Source organism: Neofelis nebulosa, chromosome 7, assembly GCF_028018385.1.
Source record: "Neofelis nebulosa isolate mNeoNeb1 chromosome 7, mNeoNeb1.pri, whole genome shotgun sequence".
Taxonomy (NCBI): domain Eukaryota; kingdom Metazoa; phylum Chordata; class Mammalia; order Carnivora; family Felidae; genus Neofelis; species Neofelis nebulosa.
The window spans coordinates 24,650,043-24,674,908 of NC_080788.1; the positions used below are offsets into that span (position 1 = coordinate 24,650,043).

At 35.9% G+C, this 24,866-nt stretch overlaps 1 protein-coding gene and 1 long non-coding RNA gene across 16 annotated transcripts in view; one reads left to right on the forward strand and one right to left on the reverse strand.

Annotated features, from left to right (window-relative positions):
* LOC131516189 (uncharacterized) overlaps positions 1-24,866 on the forward strand; it is a 123,064-nt gene that overhangs the window by 81,278 nt on the left and 16,920 nt on the right. The window lies entirely within an intron of this gene.
* Positions 8,804-24,866, reverse strand: part of UBE3A (ubiquitin protein ligase E3A) — a 92,222-nt gene continuing 76,159 nt past the window's right edge. For all 12 annotated transcript variants that reach the window (XM_058736887.1, XM_058736896.1, XM_058736891.1 and 9 more), the window contains 2 exons: positions 12,223-12,366; positions 8,804-11,225 (listed from right to left, as the gene is read on the reverse strand). In XM_058736887.1, coding sequence (XP_058592870.1) covers positions 11,105-11,225; positions 12,223-12,366 — 265 coding nt within the window. In that variant the 3' untranslated portion in view covers positions 8,804-11,104. The remainder of the gene's footprint in view (positions 11,226-12,222; positions 12,367-24,866) is intronic.

The following is a 24,866-nucleotide window of genomic DNA, read 5'->3' on the forward strand; positions in this document are numbered from 1 at the left end:
ACACAGATGGTTATCACGAGAAACAAAAAGACATCCTTAAATAAATGATTACAAGAGTGATTTTAGAGTGGGGAGTCTAGATGGAGATATGAGATAGAGAGGAATAAAGAAGCTCTCTGAAAAGTAAAGTCGCTTAGGAAAATATGATCTATTTACTCACCACCTTCTTAGAAATATGTGGAAAACAAACTGGTTTTCCTCTTACTGCTTTTCCAAACCAGCTACATTCATAAGAATTATGCTGTCCCTGAACAATGGAAAGAAAGTGTGAGGAGCCCCTGAATGCCAGAAGAGCTCCAAGATCCTTCTGCATATCCAGGGACAATTCTTATACTGCTCCTTACTGGTAGTTTCTGTAGAGATCTGGAAGCCCAGTTGACAAATCAGGCCCTTTGACTTTGCAAATATAATTTCATTCATATACTCCTTCAATAATTTTGTACTGGACATTGAAGTAAACCAAAATAGACATGTTTCTACTGTCCTGGAGTTTACAATTTGAGGACAGAGTTAGGCAGTAATGAAACAAACAAAATAATACATTGTGATAGGAACTATGGAATGATGATGAACATTTTGGAGAACACAGTTTAAATTTGAAAAATATGTCAGTCCTATTAATAATATATATTGAAGGCAAATGGCATTTTCACCAGGTTGGGTGCTGAATGCAAGCACACTGGGAGCAATTTTGAAATGCATTTTTAGGTAAGAAGATAACTTCATTTGACAGGCCCAAGTATACACTGTTGAGTTGTGGCAAGCTGGGATTGTCTTAATCTTAGCTTGAAGTACTTGAACATTATCTTCCTGCCCTTGCTGTTATCTCTGGGGTAAGGCTGCCTTATTTGCCTCAAGCAACAGATCTGATCTCACTACAGTGCCTTTTTGTGCCCACTGAGTAGATGAAACCTAGCAGTGTCAGGCAATGATTGGTCCTGAAAGGTGAACAATTGATATATAAAGTCCAAAATCAATTACATCACCTCTCAAAAGTTTTGAAATATTTTCACTTAGCTGATTTATCTGTAAGAAGAGTTGTGATTGAGGGGTGGGTGCAAAGGTACAGAAGGGAGGGTGAAAAGGAATTTCTGAGACACTCTGGTTGGTGTGTAGCTCCATAAATCATGTTTACATTCTGCTACTGACATGGGGGGGCACAACCATGAATAAGACAAAGTCCCTGCCTTCATAGAGCTTGATTTCTAGTGGAGCACAGATAGCAATAAGCAAACTAATAATAATGACAATTTTCCTTTACTGAAAGTTCCATGTGTAACTCAAATGCTACCATTTCCCGGGGATATTGACCACGTTCTTCTTGCCTCCCTTTATTCCCTTTTTCTGGTTCCTACCTATGGGTTCTGCTATGACCTATATGAACTGTAATCTTAAGAGCCAACATTTTTATCTCCTGTGTAGGCTTTTTTCTAGATCCATATATTTTTTGAATTTTCTCTGAACAACTCCACTTGCATATCTTTCAGACACTTCAACTAAAACAACTAAACCCAGCTGTACTGTACTGGCTTTCCCTCCAAAACCTGCTCCTCTTGTTTGAACCCAACAACCCCACTATCTACCCAGTCACCTAAACCAGAAATGTGGTAGTTCTTTAGAATGCAAAACAGATTATCTTTGCTACTCAAAGTCTGTAAAATAAAGTCCAAAGTCTTTGGTATGGTTTACAAGGCCCTCTATGACCTGACCTATCATTGCCCTTTCTAATCCCATCTTGACACTTATTCCCTATACTCAGGTATATTGAACACCCTCTATTTATCTGCCTGGTATACATTTACACATCTGTTAAGATTGTCCTAAACCCTTATCTCCTATCTGAAAAAGTTTTGGATCTGAATGCTAAGATTATATTTTTACATACTTTTATAACCCTTAGTGGTTTGCATATGTCTGATCTATTAAATTATCTCCATATAATAGACTCTTTGATTGAGCAAAGCAGTTTTGAATCAATTTAACACTTTAGCAAACATGCAGTGTGGCAAGTATTCAATTGGTATTTGTTAAATGTTAATGAAAGGAAAAAACTTCACACTTCAGTTGGAATAGGATGAGGGGCAGATTTTGAAATCTCCTGTAGCAAACTCTCCTTGTCATAAATATTATCATCATCCTACATGTCCCAAGTTCTTCCCATAGGTCTGATTTACAGACTCATTTAAATAATGAGGGCTGTATTTGTGTATAGGGGAGGGGAGAGTGGAGCAGCAAAAGACAACTTTTTTTTTTTTTTTTTTTTTTTTTGCAAACCTGCTCTCTGGCTCTGGTGGCTCTGAAAAAAAAATTTTTTTTTTTTTTCTGGTCACTATCAGATAAGAAACAAACATCTACATTTCTAGGTATTAAGTCCACACCAGTGAAACTCTCTTAACTGAAAACATAATTCTCACTTAGGCCTTCCTCTAGGTGGCAAGCCTGAAGATAAGAGTGTGAGCAACCAGATTCTTTTCTCTTCCTCCCCTTACCCTTCTTCTTACTTACAGCTATTTCCAGCCCTTCTAGAAGGGAAGGAATTAGAGAAAATGATTCTGCCTTATCCATTTTGTGCAGCTATAATAGGGTATTGAGCCGTTGGAAGAGGTGAGGTTAATGGCTTTCCTTCATGAAATATATCCTACTGGGAACCCCAACTGAGAATCTCTAGTCAGGCTGGCAGCTTCCCATTTCTCCTCCCCTCACAACTTCTGTATTTTATGGTACTTAGATGTTGGGTACCTGGCCCCCTGCAAGAAGTCCACAGGTGAGGTGATTTCCAAGATGGCTCATCTCTTATAACCACATGTAGCAAATGGGAAACATACACTTCAACCCCATTATTTGTGAATGTGCCTTGTTTTTTTTTTGGTTTATTTATTTATTTATTTTTGTGAGAGATAGCATAAGCAAATGAGCGGGGTGGGGCAGAAAGAGGAGACAGAGGATCCAAAGCTGGCTCTGTGCTGATAGCAGAGAGCCAGATGCGTGGCTCGAACTCATGAACTATTAGATCATGATGAAGCAAAGTTGGATGCTTAACCTACTGAGCCACCCAGGCACCCCTTTATTCAGTTGTTAAAGGTCCTTTCAGCCACATCCTACCCAAGGACCCTTTCCAGGAAGAGTCAAGTACCATCCTTGTGTCCCCCCCAATCTATCACAGGGTCAAGGCCTCCAAGCAGTTCATCTGAACTGTATTTGAACAAGTATTGCCCTGATATCAAAACGAGGCAAAGATATAACAAGAAAACTACAGATCAGTATTTCTTATTAACATAGACGTAAATATTCTTAAAAAATACTAGCAAAACAAATCCAGGACCATATAAAAAGGTTTATGTACCATGGACAAGTAGGATTATTTCATGAATGCAAGCTGGGTTCAATACACTAAAATTCATCAATGTAATATACCCCCTTAGATACAGAAGAACGATTTGACAAAATCCAATATCCTTTCTTGATAAAAACACTCAACAAACTAGGAATAGAAGAAAATTTCGTCAACCTGAAGCATCTATGAGAAACTCACAGCTAACACCATACTCACTGGTGAAAGATGGAATGTTTTCCTCCTAAAATCAAGAATAAGACAAAGACATCTGTTCTTGCCACTTCCAGCTAATGTTATTCTAAAAGTGCTAGTCAGGGTATGTATGTATGAAAAACAAACAAAAAGAATCCAAAGTGGAAAGGAAGAAGTGAAACTATTTAAATTCACAGATGCATGATGTTGTGTGTACAAACTCCTAAGGAATAAAATAAACAGATAAATACAGAAAAGCTGCAGAATACAAGATCAATATACAAAAATTATATTTTACATATAGCAATGAACAAACCAAAAATAAAATTTAGAAAAAAAATTGTTTATAGTAATAGCATCAAAAACAAAAACTTAGGAAAATATCTATCCAAAGAAGACCAGACTTGTACACTGAAACCTATGAAACATCAGTGAAAAAAATTAAAGACCTGAACAAATGGAGAGACATCCCATGTTCATGGATTGGGAAACTTTATATTGTCAAAATAGCAATATTCCTTATAAAACACAGCACAATCCCTATCAAAATTCCAGCTGTGTGTTTTGTTGATTGTAAAATTCATGTGGAACTGCAAGGGACCTCAAATAAACAAAGTGAACTTGAAAAAGAACAAAATTGGGGGATTCACATCTCAAATTCAAAACCTAGCTATAGCAATCAAGCTGTAATAATCAAGACAGTGTGGCGCTGGCATAACAACAATGCAAGCCCACAAAATAAAGTCTTATATTTATGGTCAATCATTTCTCAATAATGGTGCCAAGACCATCATAGGGAAACAAGTCTTTTCAACTGGACTTAGACAACTGGACATCAACAAGCCAAAGAACAAAGGTGGATTCCTACAATGCACAATATGCAAAAATGGATCAAAGACCTAAAACTATAAGACACTTACTGGAAAACAAGTGTAAATCTTCATGACTTGGGTTAGGTAATTTTTTTTTTTTTTTTTAAGATATGACACTTGGGGCACCTGGGTGGTTCAGTCAGTTGAGCGACCGACTTCGGCTCAGGTCATGATCTCATAGTTTGTGAGTTCGAGCCCCGCTTCGGGCTCTATGCTGACAGCTCTGAGCCTGGAGCCTGCTTCCAATTCTGTCTCCCTGTCTGCCCCTCCCCCACTCATGCTCTGTCTCTCTCTCTCAGAAATAAACATTAAGAAAAAAAAAAGATGTGACTCTTTGGTCACGCTTTTGGTAAAAGCACAAGTCTCAAAAGAAAAAAATACGAGAATTTGGACATCACCAAAACTGAAAATTTTTCTGCTTCAAAGAGTGCCATCAAGAAAGTGAAAATACTATCCAAAGAACGGGTGAAAATATTTGCAAGTAATTTACGTGGGTAGGGACTTGCATTTAGAATAAAGAACTCAGCAATAAAAAGAACCCAATTAAAAAATGGGCAAAGGATCTGAATAAACATTTCTCCAAAGATGAACAAATGTCCAAAAAGCACATGAAAAGATGCTCAACATTATTAGTCATTAGGGAAATGCAAATCAAAACCATGAAATACTTCATTCCCACTAGGATGGCTAGAATCAAAATGTCAATAATAAGTGTTGGCCAGGATATAGAGAAACTGGGACTCTTACACACAGTTGGTGGAAATAGTTAACAGCCACTTTGGAAAAGTTTGATACTTCCTTGAGAGGAGTAGGCATATGACTCCACAATTCACTCCTATGTACATAACTAAGGGAAATAAAAACTTAGGTCCACATAAAAACCTGTACACAAATGTTCATAGTAGTAGTATTTATAATAGCCAAAAAGCAGAAACACAAATATCCATCAAATGAATGACCAAAATATGGCATATAAATACAATGAAATATTCAGCCATAGAAAGAAATGAAGTACTGATACATGCTGCAACATAGATGTACCTTGAAAACATTGTTCTAAGTGGGAAAAAAAGTCATATACAAAGGCCACATATTGCATGATTCCATTGACATGAAATGTCCCAAGTAGGCGAATCTATAGACAGAAAGATTGGCGGTTACCAGGGGCTTTGGTGGGAGGTGGGGGGGTGGGGGTGGGATTGGGGAAGTAGTGAGGGGAGAATAAACAGCCACTCCTAATGGGTACAGGAATTTTATTTTTTTTACAGTGATAAAAATGCTTTGTATAAAATGGTGATAGTTGCACAATTTTGTGAACATTCTAAAAGCAACTAATTGCGCACATTAAAATGGTGATTTTTATTGGATGAGGGAGGGTCAACTCTTGCCAAAGAAATCTTCACTATAAATTATCTTCAACTTCTCCATGGACTCTGCTCTTAATTGGCAACTATTGAGAATCTCAGTCTCTCAGGATGTTTTGCATAAGGCTGTCTAGCATCTGTTATCTCAACTTTGCTGAATCCTGATAACCAGCAATGAGGTAAGCTTGGATATCAGAATCCAAGCTGAGGGCAGGACAGGGCCAGGACTGAGAACCAGTCATTTGACTCTGAAGGCTGCACCCTCAACAGCTGTGTACCTCTACCAGTCACATGCTTATCCCATTTTCTATGGTTTCTTAAAGACCAGAAGATAGCTAGGATAATTATTCCACATCCTGCTCAAATGCACTTAAGAATCCTGACTTGATGGTTGACTTGTAGTAATGGTTATGAGGTTCTGGGAAAAACAGGCATTCATTGTGGTGCTTCATTTAGTATAAATGCATAGTATTTGGCAGATTGCTCCTTGATAGACATGAGGAGCTGGCAACAGTGGGATGATGTGATGCCTGCCTCCATCTCCACTGGGAAAGGAGTGTGGCCACAGCAAGGCTGCACAGAGGCTTCTCGTTGTCAGAGCACATCCAAAGGGCAGGGCTGGGAAAGTCCCATATTCTTGCTCTCAAGGAATCTGTCCTTTTCAACCTCCCCCTCTCACTATCTTTCCATGAGTTGAAACACAGCCAGTGATTCTGGGGAGACACTGCCCCAAGGAGAAAGTCCTTCAGTCACAAAACATTAAAATATTCAAAAATAAAAACTTTTATTTTTAATGTTTATTTATTTTCGAGAGTCAGAGCGTGAGCGGGGTGGGAGCAGAGAGGGAGACACAGAATCTGAAGCAGGCTCCAAGCTGTCAGCACAGAACCCGATGTGGGGCTCGAACTCAATGAACGATGAGGTCATGACCTGGCCGAAGTAGGAGGCTCAACTGACTGAGCCACCCAGGCACCCCTAGAAAAGCCTTTTTTTGGGGGGAGAAGTGTGGGAAGACAAGGAGGCAGAAGCCACCTTTAGTGAAAAAACAGGAAGCTACAATGAATATTCTATTGCATGCTGAGTCATTTTCAATCATTCACGTAGTGACAAGCTGGTGGAGAGATAAAAAAACAAAACAAAACAAAACAAAAACCCATAATCTTTACCATGAATTGGCACACATTCTAGGTAATTGTTATGGGGGGAAAATTCCATTCTCCCTTCACTGTTCAAAAAAGAAACGTGCCCCACCGTGCTGTGCTACCATGAAAGCGTGGGCTGCTGTGAGGTCACATGAGCACTTTGGGGGTCAATGAAGTTTTTATGGGTGAGGTACTTTTTAAATTTTGGTTTTGAAGGGTATTTGAGAAATATAAAAATGATTAGGCACAAATGTAGATGCTGGGTGGGGATGCAGGGAGAGAAGTGCCCATAATAAAAGGCAAAAGTGGAAAAGTATGTGGGGCTCAGTCTATGGAGGGCTTTAGACGCCAAGCTTGAGGAATATTTCTAAAGGTAATAAATTTTGAGGCAGAAGTTATTTAAATAAGCAAAATTGCATTTTAGCAGAATGAAAGACTGGAAGAGGTTACAGTCAGGGTGGTTAGTTAGAAAGCTACCAAGAACAACCAGGTGATTCAATGGACCAGGACCTGAAAGGAAGTAGGATGGAGGAATGAACAGCTGGGAAGATTGGAGGGAAAAGAACAGATACAAGCTGTGACAACTGAGGGATGAAGGATTTTGGTGACTGGGTTGAAAATGACCCTTTAAAGGGAGAAACAATAGTAGGTAGAGATGCAAGATTAAGTTTTGGTATTGACTTTGAGGTGCCAGAAAGAAATCCTGGGGCTAGGGTCTGAACAGAAAATAGGGATTTAGGCAAGAATCTTAAGGAGTCGTTGAGGTTGACCAGAGAGAATTGGGCAAGTAAAGACAAGAACTTTAATTGTAGTATCCATCCAAGATCTGGACAGTATACATCCAACCAAAAAAAGGAACCAAAGAACAGGCTAATTAAGTTCAAGTTGTTGGCAAGATTAGAGCCCTTACTGGCAATTCAGGTTATGAGCATTCTTCAGGACAGCATTTTCAGTATGACAGAAATGGATTAGCAGCATTTCTCAGACATTTGCATTAAAATCTTTCAGTAGTGGTTTTTTTTTTTGTTTTTTTTTTTGTTTTTTTTTTAACAAAAGCCAACCTACTGGATTTGAACAGGGAAGAGGAAAAAGCTTTGGGACTTTGCATTTGACACTCTGTCCTCCCCAAGAAATTCTTTATAGACTAATGACACGGAGTAGAGGAAGACAAGAGGGAGTAAAATAGAAGCTTGTTTTTGAATTCTTTGGTGGCTCAGGGAAGGGGTGGGAGGGGTAGAGATGTTCCTTAAGAAGCTATGGAAGGTAAAAAAGGTGGTAAGGTAAAAAAAAAAAAAAAAAAAAAAAAAAAAGATAGATTAGATAGATAGATAGATGACAGGATGGAATGATAGATAGCAAGGGGATCAAGACTACAAATAGAGTAGCCTCGGGAAAACAGTCCTTCCTGTAACAGACTATGAAACTGAGAAAAATCCCAAAGGGGCTTAAAACCCCAGCACAGTTGTGTTCTTATAGGAAAGGGAATGACATTGCTAGGTCACAACTATGAATGAATAACCTCAGCAGTTCAGTTTGAAGCCTCATTTTCAAGTTGTTTTTTGTTTGGATATTTATCTTTCCTGCACAAGTTTGTATCCCCAAATGAGGCTAGGGAAGTTGTAATTGTATTTTATCACACAATTAACTACAACCCAGGAAAGTAGTATACAGTATAGGGTCAGGAAATCTAACTCATTTGCTGAAGCTGCCAGGCTCCGGGAAAATTTGGCTTCAAGTTGTATTTTTATATTGCATGTTTGGAATTTTCTAAAATAATAAAATATTAAACACAAAGTTTCCATTTGGAAATTTAATTATTTTAGTTTATGGTTCATTTTGTCCCAGAACTTCTTGGGAGACTGTAGGCTGATTGACAGATAACCAAAATATGTAAGAGTGTCCAGGCAAAAATGTGCTTTAATAATATGACATTTGGGGTAGAGTAAGTAGTCATTAGTCAAAATTTCTGTTTTCCTCTTCCTTGAGATATTGTTCAGTGGCATTCTGGTAAACAGTAGTGAACAGGAGGCAATGATAAGAAGTGGTAACATGCCCAGGATAATTATTAAGCAAGTGAGAGAGGCTACTATGGACAACCAATGACTTTTTCTCTTAGAATATTTTTAAGGGTAGGTTTATTTTGAACTGTTTGTTAAAAGTCTATTTGATGTGAATTCTATATCTGATAACCTATACTCAATTACCATTCACAGACTTCATACAGATATGTTAATACAATTGTAGAACTTCAATACTGTGATAATAGAATTTGAGAACTGAAGAGCACACATTTCTTCACGAATTTATTATAAAATGCCCCCAGAGTATTTTATTTCTCTCCTTCTCACTTTCATTATACACAAGCACATGGATGAGACACTCTTTAAGATAACTGTAGTAGCATGAGAGTCCCTTGCATCAAGGTAGTGTACATACCTTAACAGTGTTCTAAAGGCTGGCCCAGAAAAAAACAAAAAACAAAAACGTTACCTTATCACAAGATGGAAAGCATTATTTTCTTTTTCCACTAAATTATGATGAAAAATGTTACCGCTTTATTTAGCAATATGGTACATAACAGATGTGTTTCAATTACTAAAATAATTAAAATAATCCTCAAAGACATCCTTTTTCCCCTCCAGTGATTTGAAAAGCTGTATTTTTCCTGTCAATTGCAAACAAATCATCAGCTGATCGTAGTCTGTTAAAACAATCATCAAAGCACAAGCTCAGCACATTAGCTGTATGTAGCTTGTAGTAAAAGGATATATCAATATGTTTCTCCTTAGTTAAAAATACATAATCCTTTTATTTTATATTGCAATAAAACAAATTAACACCACAGACACAGAAGACTAGAAAGGGGAAACTACTTACTTCTGAACTTCCAGTAATTTAAACGTATTTGTACTTTTCCATAGTACATGAAAGTAATATTTAACACTTACTTTTTGAAGTAAAACTTAATCTTTGGGGATATACAATGTAGATAGGACTTAAGAGTAATAGTTCCATTCATTTCCAGGTCTGCTTAATGTATGATTAGGTAAAACAAGGCACAATAGCCATCCTTTCCATTATGTTGCAACACTGATCATGTGCCTTGATAAAATGGCTGATTAGACAAGATGATGGCAACATGAAGGGAAGACTTTGGATTGTCTATTTAAAATGCAGGTAATAAGTAATTAATAAAAAATTTATTTTAAGTGCACTTTCACATGCTTTGAGTTTATAATAAACAACAAACTTCCTAACTTTCTTGCAACAGGCTTGACTACCATTTCTTTTGGCCAAATGCACTTTTCCCCAGTAAACTTAAAACAACAACAATAACAACAACAACAACAACAACAACAACAACAACAACAACAAAATAATCCCTGTCCTTTCATATACTAAGAAAGAGGATTGGCTACTGAAACAGTTCATTGCAAGACACACGAAGACGACATACTGTGGCATGAGTTGTTTTTAATTTGTTGTGCTGTTTCTAAAGTAAAGTTCTGAGGGCTGCAGTTAAAACATTCCAAGTTCTCCCTTCCATCTTTATTGATTTCAAGATTTTGCACAGAAAACTCTTTGGGGACTAGAACAGCAGCAATTGCATCACACTGTTTTCAAGACTTCAAGTTTCAAAGCAAATTGTTTAAAAAAAAAAAAAAAAAAAGCACAGTTCCTGATTTGAGTTAGATACAGGGACAAAATAGCACATACTTGAAGGTTACACAGTCTACAAATGGTGGGAATATTTTCCTTGGGAGAGTAGTTTTGTTGGTATATATTTTTTAAATACTCAAAAAGGCTCAACCTCAAGCAGTAATAAACACAAGCAAAAGTGATTTAACCCTTAAAATAAATATTCAGAAAAACCTCTCTGTACATACAAGTGAAAGAATAAGTAACACTTTCACACCAAAAAAAAAAAAAAAAAAATAATAATAATAATAAAGGATTTGTTCATATAAGTAGCTGAAATCTGCTGTTCCAGCCCATATATCCCCAATAAAGAAGGGAGGCACAGACATAGGTGACTACTGTGGTTCACTATCTTACAGCCTTTTTGTACTGGGACACTATCACCACCAATTTTATCCCTCTTGTTATATGTATTAAAATTTTAAATTTCCTTTTTTTTTCTTTTTTCATTTTTTTTTCTTCTTCTTCTTCTTCTTTCTTCTTTTTTTTTTTTTTTTTTTTTTACAGCATGCCAAATCCTTTGGCATAAGTGATGGCCTTCAACAATCTTTCTTTAAGTTTTTCTTTGCTTGAATATTCCGGCAGTAAAAGGACATTAAAGCAAGTATGAGATGTAGGTAACCTAAAGAGAGAGGAGGGGAAAAGGTAGGAAAATAAATCATGGAGAATATGCCCAGTACTAAATGATCCTACTTTTAGATGGTATATATAGTTGAGATGGTTTGCAATGCAGACTATACATTAATGCAACTCACGAAGATAAACTTTTTGCTTTTCCTGTGCAACTGCCAAGTATCAGTTCATTCAATATTAATGCTGCTGCTGCTGACTGATAACACTGCATTCACTAAGCTATTATGACACCCCATATATTGTTTTAGGTATTTTACTGTTATATCTATTTTAACTAAATCTTCTCACAATAAACCTTCAGAGGAAGTATTATCCCCACTACAGAGCTGACATCACTGAGAAGTTACTCTAAAATGAAGATAATATTCAAACCCAGTCAACCTAGTTTTCAAGATTTCAAAGTCTGCGTTCTTTAATGCTAATCAGAAATATTCCTGGCAATATGACTACATCAATGACTTGTAACAAATGTTAAAGGCATCATACAGAAAATAATGTGGACTACTAATAGAAATTTTTCTATATATTTAAACCCTTAAATAGGTTACTGTATGTATGATTCTTATTCAAAAAAAATGTTAACTTCTATAATGAAGAATAAAATCAAATGTCAAGATTATGATATTGGATTTAAATGTCAACATTATGAAATCTAGTGCCGAACAATTTTCTTAGCCTCAACTTAACCATCATAAATAGATTACATAATATGGTGTTCAATTAAAAAACTGTGAAATTAAAAACTGAATGAATTGTATCAATATGTAAAATTCCAAATCAAGTGAGCCCTGTAATAATTTTGAACTAGGCACTGTTTTAAAAATTTCCTCAAACAGTAACAGCAAAATATTCTCTGAACTAATGTTTCATGTGATTTGGAGAGTTCTATATAAAATTATAAAAGTGCTCAGAAGCTACTGGACAGTTCACATATGTGTGATATGGGATGTAAGGATTCTGGTATATAGTCACAATTTAATAATTACCTTTCTGTGTCTGGGCCATTTTTGGCTATAATCATCTTTAACTTTCCTAGTCCACCCACAGGTGCTCTGTCTGTGCCTGTTGTAAACTGCAAGAAGAGTCTTTTCTGCTCATCTGTAAATGAATGAACAATTTCCCAGAACTCCCTAAGGAGAAAAGATAGAATACTGATTTTAGTTTGGCATTCATTTACAACTAACACTAATATGAGTTTATGACTTATTAAAACCATATTAGGGAGATGAACTGGAAGTTAATATCAGAAACCCTAAACTCCTGGTGATTTAGGATCTATGGATTATTTATGCAAATTTATCTTAAGGAAACAGTTTTAAAATCATATTATTTACAACATTAACCGGCAAACCCAAGTGTCCAGTAGGAAATAATTATGTAAACTACGGTATACTCACAGTATATAATCAGTAATCAGTAAAGACAAAATCCAAAACCCAAATCCTGTGAAATGAAAATAAGTGAAAAGAAATACTCTAAAAAATTAACTCCAGATGTCTTTGGGTATATATATTTTTATTTATTGCCCTCCACACCTGACTTCCTTATTCTCTTTGTCTACCCTTACCTTACTTAATTTTGGGCATTGGGGGTGAGGAGAGGTGATAAGAGATTAAGGACAAAATAAAAAGAAACACACACACCCCTAATAGTAGTAATACAAAAACATACTTTTTTTTTTTTTTAAAACGTTTATTTATTTTTGAGACAGAGAGAGACAGAGCATGAACATGGGAAGGGCAGAGAGAGAGGGAGACACAGAATCTGAAACAGGCTCCAGGCTCTGAGCTGTCAGCACAGAGCCCGACGCAGGGCTCGAACTCACGGACCGCGGGATCGTGACCTGAGCCGAAGTCGGCTGCTTAACCGACTGAGCCACCCAGGCGCCCCCAAAAACATACTTTTATATAAATTAGAACATTTTTGACTTTACGTGTTATGGAAGTGGGGATGGAGGATAATTTCTTTTTTAATTTTTAAAAAATATTTATTTTTGAGAGAGAGAGACAGAGAGAGAGAGAGAGAGAGAGAGAGAGAGAGAGAGAGAGAGAGAAAGAGAAGGGCAAAGAAAGAGACAGGGAATCCAAAGCAGGTTCTAGGCTCTGAGCTGTCAGCACAGAGCCCTATGTAAGGCTTGTGCTCACAAACAATGAGATCATGACCTGAGCTGAAGTCGGACATTTAACTGACTGAGCCACCCAGGTGCCCCTGGAGGACACTACTTACATGCAATTATTTTAAGAGAATGATTTGGTCCCTGGCATTCCTAAAACCTATGTGATAAAATTCATGTTGTTATAATCACTCTAAAAACAAAATGGGGGCGCCTGGGTGGCTCAGTCATTTGGGCATCCAACTCCGACTTCAGCTTAGGTCATGATCTCACAGCTTGTGGGTTCAAGCCCTGTGTCAGGCTTTGGGCTGACAGCTCAGAGCCTGGAGCCTGCTTCAGATTCTGTGTCTCCCTCTCTCTCTGCCCCTCCCCTACTCGTGCTCTATCTCTGAAAAATAAACATTAAAAAAAAAACAACCCCAAAACGTAGCTCATTAAAAGCAATTTTGGCATATTTGTTCGAATAATGAGATATCCATAAATTTAACATATATACTAATTCTCAGCTAAAAAAATTCGAGATTTTAGAAAAAAATTAAAAATGTTTTTTAAAATTGATCAAAGAGTACATTTTAATATTTATTTGAAAGGCTCTTTCCAGAATCTTAGCAGAAAAGATCACACTCCCTACACATATAATTCCAGTTTTCGATATTCTAATATTCCAGGATACAATTTCTATTATCAAAATGCTGGCATTTTTGTTGGTGCAATGCCAATACTTCTGACACAGGTTAGCAGCTTTATTAGACTTCTTGGCTCCCTTCAAAGTCTTCCTACTTTTTTTCCCTGACACTCTTAACATCCTCCCCACCCCTCAGTTCCGGTAAACCTCCCACTCCCCTAGAGAAAACAATAAAGAACTACATCGTAACAACAGGAAATTAGACATGGAACTTGCAGGTGCATCTTTCAGGAACAGCTAAAATCACCCCACAGTTTAGTCTCACTTTTGGTTGGCTGACAAGAAAAAATAAGTTTCCTATAGCCTAGAGCTCTCTCTCAGGGCAGAATAGGTGTCCTGCACACTACAAGGAACCAGTCATACCTAAAAAGGCAGATAGAAAGGTATCCTTATCAGCATGGCTTCTTATTTATTTGGTTCTTTCTAAAAAATAGGAATTTAAAATATTGGAGTTGCCATCAGTTTATAATGAAAACACTTATTGACAAAATTCTTCTCTTAGTGTTATGTTCTATATTAAAATTCTGGTTAGGAATGTAACTATTTAGAAAACCAAACATGAAAAAGAGAGGCTTCTGCATTTCTTCCTTAAGTGGTGGCTGCATGGATCACATCTCATTTATATCTCCTTAAACCTATTCAGATCAAAAATGAGAGAAAATCTGATAGAAACACTCATAACCTATGCTTAGATTAAAATCAGGAAAACAGAGCAGCAAACTCCCAACTGACATATCAGCTGGAGTACGAACACCTGAGCCCAAACTAGCAGAGTCCAGCAGGAGCACTATGGAAGAGGGGGGTGTACAGAAGAATAACACAGGTTACAGTTCACCCCAGAAGGGCAGAGCCCCACCCCAAGAGTGAACTACTAAGGATAGGTAAGAGCACTGGCAACAAAGTGGCTAAAAGGAAGGGTCTTAGAAAAGTATCAGGGATTAGAAATGACAGGCACGCTACCTGGAAGGGATGGGGAGCACCCTGGGAGGCATATGTGTCCCTTTGAAAGTAGCTTCTGGTTATAAAGGGATGGAAGCAGGAATGCCTGGGTGGCTCAGTTCGATGAACGTCCGATTTCAGCTCAGGTCATGATCTCACACGGCTTGTGAGAGTTCAAGCCCCGCGTCGGGCTCTGTGCTGATAGCTCAGAGCCTGGAGCCTGCTTCGGATTCTGTGTTTCCCTCTCTCTCTGCTGCTAAACAACTCTCATTCTGTCTCTGTCTCACTTAAAAATAAATAAACATTGAAAAAAAAAAAAAACTTAAAAAAAAAAAAGAGATGGAAGCAGCTAATGAAAAAGGTCCTAATTAAACAAGATGGAACTGAAGAATCAGAAGGTGGTAGGCCACATAACCATGTATTAAAGAAACTGCACAACAAAAGAGGGACTATTCGATCAAAAGACCACTAAAGCCACCCAAACTTCTCTCTAGTCCCCCATGAGATCTACTAATAGGTCAGAAAAATCCAACCAATAGAAACATAAATGAGAAAAACATAATTCCAAAGTCCAAATAAAGACATTATGAAACAAGTATAACAAATAAGAAGCTAAATTCCTAGCAGAAAAAATGTATTCTTGAAAAATTCAGTTGTGAAGAATGCAAACTGTGTAATTCCCACATTCCAATATGAAGATAGAAAAGAACACCATTAATCAGAAATACAAAGCTCAGGAATGAACAAATCTGAAACAGAAATGGGAATACTCATATTCAAGAAATATGAACATAAATTTGGAAACAGAAGGTTAATATATAAGGTGACCAAAGGAGAAACAGCATAAACAACATTTCTACTAGGGACACAGAGATCAGAAACAAAAGAACAAGAAAAATGAATTTAAAAAACTAAACAAAAAAACCCCACAAAAAACAAAAACAAAACAAAAACCTAAAGAAATATGCACCAAAGCAGAATACAGAAAAAGATTAGTATTTTAACTACATAAACATAAAAGCTTTTACTTGGCAAAAACAAAAACAAAAACCTAAGCAAAGTCAAAAGATAAACTCGTAAAAATATATTTGCAAATTTATTAGGGTTAAACAGCTAATCTGACATATAAAGTTTCTAAAAACAAAGAAAATAACCAATAACTTAGCAGGAAAAGGAGTAAGACTATAAAGAATACAAATAGCTTCTAAGTACAAGAAAAGATGCCCATTCTCATACATATTGAGGAAAACACAAATTATCATTTCTTAACTGGCAGACAGGTAAACATCAGAGTTTAAACACCACACTGGATTTGGGAAACTGTAGGAAAAGGGATACTCCTATATTGCTGGTGGGAGTACACAATGTTACAATTACTGTGAAGGAGAATTTGGCATTACCTAGCAAAAAAAACACATGTATCTACAATTTGATGTAACAATCCCATTTTTAGCAATTAAATGATACCCATACATACATATGGAATAATCCATGTATGATGATTCACTGTCACATTATTTCTAATAGCAAAAGGTTAGAAATAAACACTATGTCCTAATAATCTATACTGTTTTCACACAATGATACTATTTAGCCATACAATTTCTTATAAAATGGCTTATTTCAGACCTCGAGTTAAGAATGCTCAAGGGTGACCTAAAAATTTCAAAATGTAATGAGGTGATGTTAAAAGCATACCAAAACTAAGCTGTTTGAATATCACTAAGAATAATGAATGTGAAACACACTCAACATATAAAAGTCCATGAGTTCATAACAATATTCAGAAAAAATCCAAAAAACAAAACGAAACAAATTCACCCCACCAATTAAAATCCAAACTCATTTGTCATTACTGAATTTGTATCAACTCCTTACTCTAAAATATTTAATTACATTTTATTATGCCTTTTCAGTAGAACTGTTTCTCAAGGTAATCAAATAGCAACCACTGATGAGGAAAAAGAATGGCAGGTATATATGTAGAATGAACAGAAAAAATTTTTTTTCCTAAATCACCATTTTGCAACCCCCAGTGAAACAATGGATTCAGGCAAGAATACTGATACTAAAAATTAGAAGAGAGACAGATAGGAGGTTTTGGGACAATGATGGTGGCAGAAACACAGTTATTTTGTTTTTGTTTTTCTTTCCAATCTTCCTAATCTTAATCTCTCCCATAAAATCAGAACTAAGTGGATGACAAAAGAGAAGACCTACAGAGAGCACCTATAAAACTAGGTAACAAGATATCCCCCATAAATCCTTGCGTGTAAATGAAAAGGAACACCACTGACACTACAAGACCTGGCTGGTATTGGTGTCAGTGGGTGAAGAAGCACAAGGAAGACAACTGCGTTTCTTACAGCCCTGAGAACAATGGGACCTCAAAAACACCAACCCACTGGAAATCACATGTCAGTCTGAGAATAGCAGCTCAAAGAGTTATCCAATACAAGGGATCATGATACAGTGAAAGGTCTGGGCCTTTAAAGCTCTTGAGCACTAAAATTCTCTTTTAAACTGAGGAGAAACTGCTCGACATAGGTCCAAATTGACCAAATCAAGAAGAAAAAACAAAACAAAACAAAACAAGAAAAAGTCAAATAAATGGGAAGAGTAGAATAGGCAAGTTTCAGAAAATGCAAGATCATACATATATACATATACATATATGTATATATTTTTATCATTTTGCAAAAGTAAAATGTACAGAGCCTTCTTGAAGCAGGAAAAGCTGCCTGGCCTATCTCTCCCTCTTGCAAATATGACAAAACTCATTCCACTTAAAAGTAATGAGCAACAGGAAAAAAATCACAAACACTAAAAAGAGCTGTTACTAGAGAGAGAATAATGTGTGTGTGCGCGCGCACACACAAGAATGATGTCTCTATAGAGAATAAAGTACACTGAAAGATCTGCTAACAAAACATGAAAATTGTAAACAAAGTTCAAAATAAGTTAATTTTCTTTTTTTTTTTTTTCAAATAACAGTAGAGGCTATGAAAGGACAACTAAGTCAAACAGAAAATTTTAGAAGAAAAGATTTTGGAAGATATGACAGAACTAGGGAATAACCAGAAATTAAAGAAAAAAATATGTCAAATTGAGGAAACTAAAACTAAACTAGAAAAACCACAGGATAAATTAAGTACAATGATAATACCACAGAAACAGATGATAAAAATCTTATATTGAATCAAGAAAACAAGAAGCCTCTGGGTTCTCCTTCTCAACCCAAACAGTTGTTAGTGGATTTCTGCCACAATTGGTCCTCGCCTGGGAAGTGCTCCTCTTCTTGCAGAGCCTCAGAGTCCCTTCTAGCCCAGAGACACTGAATGACCAACGATACCAGCAAGAAGAATTCTACTACAATAGGCACAGAGCCCAGGAAGAGCTCTCCAGCCCCATGGGCCTAAGACACCATGCAACTCGGCCTGGTGAAGCAGCTCATTTCAGCCCCCTCAAACAACACCATCATGTATTGGGAGCCCCCATGGAATGATATAAATACAGACCAGAATAGTGCCACAACGTCTCTGGAAAACTAAATTTGTCACTGGAACCACAACCCACAAAATGTTTCACTTGTGAAATAATAGAAAAATCTCAGGAAAGAAACAGAAGTTATAATAATAATAATAATAATAATAATAAAAAGAGCTAAATGTAAATCATAGAACTGAAAAATACACTAAAAGAAAAATACCGGATGGGATCAATAGTAAAGATGACAGAGAATAATAAACCGAACAAAAGAGAAAACAGAGAAACAACAACAGAAACTCAGGTGCATGTGGAACAATATCAAATTATTAGAAGCCCAGAAAGAAAAGAGATTGGAGCTGAAAAAGTATTTGAAGAAATGGCCAAAACCTTACCATGTTGGGCAAAAGACACAAACCCACAAATTCAAGAAGCTGAACAAACTTCAAAAAGCTTAAACAAAACTATTCTTCAGGAATAAAGGGGAAGTAAAGACATCCCTAGACAAAGGAAAACTAAAAGAAAATGCCATCAATAGACCTGTCTTTGAAGAATGACTGAAAGAAAGTGACAAAATATGGACTCTTGAAGCAAATGGAAAGAAGAATGGAAATGACAGAAGAAATGTAAGTAACATACAACAGAATACTATTCTCATGAGTTTTGTAAATCAAATGTGATGACTGATACAAAAATTGTAACAGCATTAATAGTCAAGACAATTTTTAAAAGTGAGGAAAGAAACCTAAATGGAAGCAAGGTTTCCACACTTCAATGGAAGTGATGTTATCCACTTTCACATATGTACAGTGTAATATCACAGCAACCAGGAAGAACACTATATAAACAATATACCCCAATAAACACTAAAAGTAAATCAAGAGGGAATCTTAAAATATGCTCAAGTAACTAAATAATCCATGGAAGGCAAAAAGATAGAAACAAGCAATCACAAAGAGGAACAGAAAACAAATTGGTAGATGTAAGCCCTAACCTATTAACCTTAAATATTAACCTTAAATATGAACTGTCTAAATTTACCAATTATAAGGCAAACTGACAGAGTAGACTAAAAAAAAAAAAACAAACTTTATGCTATTTCTAAGCAATTCATTTTGAATTCAGCAACAGGTTGAAAGTACAATGACAGAAAAAGATATCATGCAAACTTAAAAAAATACCAGCATATTATATTCATATTAGATTAAGAGCACAGAAAATTTCAAGATACAAAGAGTGACCTTATATAATGATAAAAAGACCAGTCCACCAATAACGTATGATTCTAAATGGGTATGTACGAAAAAATGTTAAAAACTGAAAAAAGATATGCACCAAATTTCAGAGCCTCAAAATACATGAAGGAAAAAAAAGGGAAAAGGAGAAAGACACGTACCAGAAAGAGACCTACAGAAATATGCTCCACTGATTTTTGACATATGTGAAAAAAGTAATTCACTGGAGGAAAGATAAAGTAGTAAATCTAGAATATGCACACAGAGCTCTCAAACTCAACAGTGGAAAAAAAAAAAAAAGTCAGGTGCACTCTTGGCATTTATCATAGAAATGAAAATTTATGTTTACCTAAAAAATCACATGATTATTCATAGCAACTTTATTCATAATGGCTTTAGAAGCTTTTCTGCAGTCTGAAGTCTTTCAACAAGCAAATGGTTAAAAAGACTGGTAAATCCATAGCAAAGGAATAAACACTACTCGGCAATAAAAAGAAACAAATTATTGATAGTGAAAAAATCTGGATGACTCTCAAGGCTGAGTAAAAAAAGCCAATCCCAAAAGGTGACACATTATATGTGATTCACTTAATACAACATTCTTGAAATGACAAACTTAAAGAAACAGAGAACAGATTAGTGGTTGTCAGGGATTAGGGACTAGAGTGAGGACAGGGTAACGGTATGAGTGTGACTGACTTATATATAAAAGATCAACTGAAGGAATTCTTGTGGTGACAGAACTTTTCTGTATCTTAACCGTATTCTAGTTGTGATATTATACTAATGTTTTATAAAGACTTCCATTGAGGGAAACACGGTAAAGTATACACAGGGTCTGTGTGATTTCTTACAACTATATGCCAAATTACATGATCTCACAATAAAAAGTTTAATTAAAAGGAAAGTGTTGGGGCACCTGGGTAACTCAGTCTGTTAAGTGTCCAATTTGATTTCAGCTCAGGTCATAATCTCAGGGTTGAGACTGAGTTCCATGCTGGGCATGGAGCCCGCTTGAGATTCTGACGCTCCGCTGTTTGCTCACATGTGCATGCACTCTCTTTCTCTTTCTCTCTCTCACACACACGCACAAAAAATGTGCTAAAGAAGATTAACAGATGAGTAGGTTTGGGAGTAAAGAAAATCAGTAGAGACAAAGAGGCACATCACATAATAATGGTAAAGGATCAATCCACCAAGAAGACATCCACCAAGAAGACGTACTGAGGTTCAGAGTGTATGCACCAATCAAAAAATATTTAAGATACATAAAGTAAAAACTGATAGAGCTGAAAGGAGGAATGAACAAATCTACCATTATGGAGCATTCAAGACCCTTGTCTCTGAGCAACTAATAGTCAGAAAATCTGCAAAATCATCAATGAACAGAATCTACATCAACATTTATAGAACATTCCACCTATCAACACAGAATTCACAAATTCAAAAGCATTGGGGAGTCATGAAGATTAAGTTCTCTTATTATGAAGAATCAAACTAGAAATCAGTAACAGAGGAAAATATTTAAAAACACTGGAAATTAAACAACATAATTTTATTTAAATAATGGCTGAAGAAAAAGTCTCAAAATAAATTTTAAAAAATACATAGGGAAAAAAATGAAAATCAAACATATTAAGAATATGGGATACAGCTAAAGCAAAGGTGAGGGAGAATAAAATTTAAAGCACTAAATGATTACATCAGAAAAGAGGAAAGGTTTTAATCAATCACTGTTTCTATCCTCAATAACCTAGAACAAGAAGAGCAAACTAAACCAAAACAAGGAAGGAAGTAATAAACAGCAGAAATCAATGAAACTGAAAGCAGGAAAACAACAAAGAAATAAAAGCTGGCTTTTCAATATAATCAGTAAATTCAACAAATCTCTCAAGCAAGACTAACAAGTTCAAAAAAGAAAAACAAGCAAATTATCCCTATGAGGAATTAAAATGGTTATGATCAGTTCAGATCTGCAGACATCAAAAGGATAAAAAGGGAATATTAAGAATTCTGCACACATAAATTTGACAACTTAAAAATAAAATGGATCAACTCCTTGAATAACACAAACTATCACAACCCACCCAATATGAAAGAAAACTTTAACAGTTCTACAAACATTAAACAAACTGAATTTGAAATTAAAACACTCCCCAAAAAGGATATTTCTAGGCCAAGATGGTTTCACTGGAGAATTCTACCAAACATTTAAGAAATAATTAGTACCACTTGAACACAATCCTCTCCTAGAAAGCAGAACACTTTTCAACTCAATCATGAGGCCAGAATTAACCCTGATGTTAAAACCAGACCAAGACAACATAAAACACGAAAACTACAGACCAGTATCTCTCATGAACTTAAACACAAAAATCACCAAACAATTAGCAAGTCCAATTTGACAATAACTAAATGGAAATGACTCAGATACACAATGGTAGTTCAATAATGGAAAATCCATTAATGTAATGTGCCATATCAAATAGAGGATAAAGAAAAATTATATCAACCAACAGAAAAAGCATCTGACAAAAACCAAAAACCTATATATAATAAAACTCAACAAGCAAGGTACAGAGGGGAGCTTCCTTGAATTTGTAGAGCACTTACTACACTAATATAAAGCTTAATAAAGATAAATGCTTTCTCCTAAATTTGAGAACAAGGCTAGGTTTTCATCACTTTTATTACTCCTATTTGGCATTGTGTTAAAAGTTCTAGGCAGCATAATAAGGCAGGAAAAATGAATAAAAGGCATAAACATTTAAAAAGAAGCAGCACAAACTACCCCTATTTACAGATGACACGACTATCTACACAGCAGGCCCCAAGTGATTTCAATAAAAAAAAAACAAACAAAAAAACCCTTCTAAAATAAGTGAGTTCAGCAAGATCAAAAGATATATGACCAACATGTAAAAAATCAATTACATCTGACTATACTACCAACATATGGAAACAAAAATTAAAAATACAATACCATTAAAAAAAATAAAAACACCATTTACAATCACTACAAAGGAAATCACACATTTAGGATAAATCAAACAAAACATGTATAAAATGTGTATGTTGAAAATTATAGAATACTGATGAAAGGAATAAAAAATAAATAAATGGGGAGCTATACTATAGCTGAAGAGTCAACACAGTAAAAATGTCATTTCTCCCCAATTTGATCCCAATGTTAACTCCTATCAAAATTTCATCAAGGTTTTTTTGTAGGCACAAAGTGAATATAAAATTTATAGGGAAGGGGCGCCTGGGTGGCGCAGTCGGTTAAGCGTCCGACTTCAGCCAGGTCACGATCTCGCGGTCCGTGAGTTCGAGCCCCGCGTCGGGCTCTGGGCTGATGGCTCGGAGCCTGGAGCCTGTTTCCGATTCTGTGTCTCCCTCTCTCTCTGCCCCTCCCCCGTTCATGCTCTGTCTCTCTCTGTCCCAAAAATAAAATAAAAAAAAAAAAAAAAAACGTTGAAAAAAAAAAAAATTAAAAAAAAAATTTATAGGGAAAAGCAGAGTAGCTAACATATGGAAAAGGCAAGAAATCTTTCACTTAAAATTGGAGTAAGCACTACTATCTGATGTTAATACTATTTACCTATACTAATAGACAGTGTAGTATTGACAGAGGGATGAATAGGCACACAGATCAAGGGAGAATATAGAATTCAGAAACAGATTCAGACAAACATTACAAACTGATTTTTGACAAAGATGAAAAAACAGTTCTTCAGGAAAGGAAGGATAGCCTTTTCAATAAATTGTATGGGAACAAATGGGCATCTACAGGCAAAAAAGAGAATCTTGACTTGAATCTCATATAAAAATCAACTAAAAACGGACCACAGATTTCAATATAATATGTAAAACTTTAAAATTCTAGGGAAAAAAAAATAAAATCTTCAGGACCTAAGGCTGGCCAAGAGTTTTAGGTCTGACTTGACAAAAAGTATGATCCAGGGGTGCCTGGGTGGCTCAGTCGGTTGGGCGTCCAACTTAAGCTTAGGTCATGATCTCACAGTCTGTGAGTTCGAGCCCTGCGTCGGGCTCTATGCTGACAGCTCAGAGCCTGGAGTCTGTTTCAGATTCTGTGTCTCCCTCTCTCTCTGATCCTCCCCGTTCATGCTCTGTCTGTCTCTGTCTCAAAAAATAAATAAAAATGTTAAAAAAAAAAAAAAAGTATGATCCATAAAATGAAAAATCAAAGCTCATCAAAATTAAATACTTCTGCTATGCAAAAGATTCTCTAAAGAAAATGAAAAGATTAGCTACAAGAGTAAGACAAAGTATTTGAAAACCACATACCTCAGAAAGGACTAGAATATATGAAGAACTCAAAATTCAACAGTAAAAATAACCAGACATTTCACCAAAAACAATATATAGATGGTAAATAAGTACATGAAAAGATATCCCACATCACTGTCATCTAGAGTAATTCAAATTACACCACAAGATATCACAACATACCCAGCAGAATGAACAAAATAACATCTTTGATACCACCAAATGCAGGCAATGATATAAACTGGATCACTCATATATTGCCCAGGGAAATGTAAAATGGTATAGTAATTCTGGAAAATAGTTTGGCAGTTTATCATATAACCCAAGATTGCACTCTTGGACATTTATACCAGAGAAATGACAACTTATGTTCATGTAAAAATATGTGCCTAAATATTTAGTAACCTTATTCCTAAAAGCCAAATACTGACAACAAACCACGCGTCCTTTAAACAGTTGAATGGTTAAATCAAATATGGTACATCTATGCCATGGAATACTATGCAGGAATAAAAAGGAATAAGCTGTTGATATATGTAACAACTTTGATGGATCTGAAGGGAATCATGCTGTAGGGGTAGGAGTATGCATACAAACGGATAGCAGGAGACACACTTCTGGTGATGAAAAAGTTGTGCATTATGATTATGATAGTGGTTATGCACATCTATACAATGTAACAAAAAGTACACAGAACTACACATACATATAAATAAGTGCCTGAAAAATTGATGAAATCTGAACATGATCTGTAGATTGAACCTATATCAATTTCCTGATTTTGATATTGTGCTACAGTTATGCAAAATGTTACCACTGTGGGACAGTGATGGAGGGTATGGGGGACCAACCTGTAGCTTAACAGAAAATTCCAATAAATCT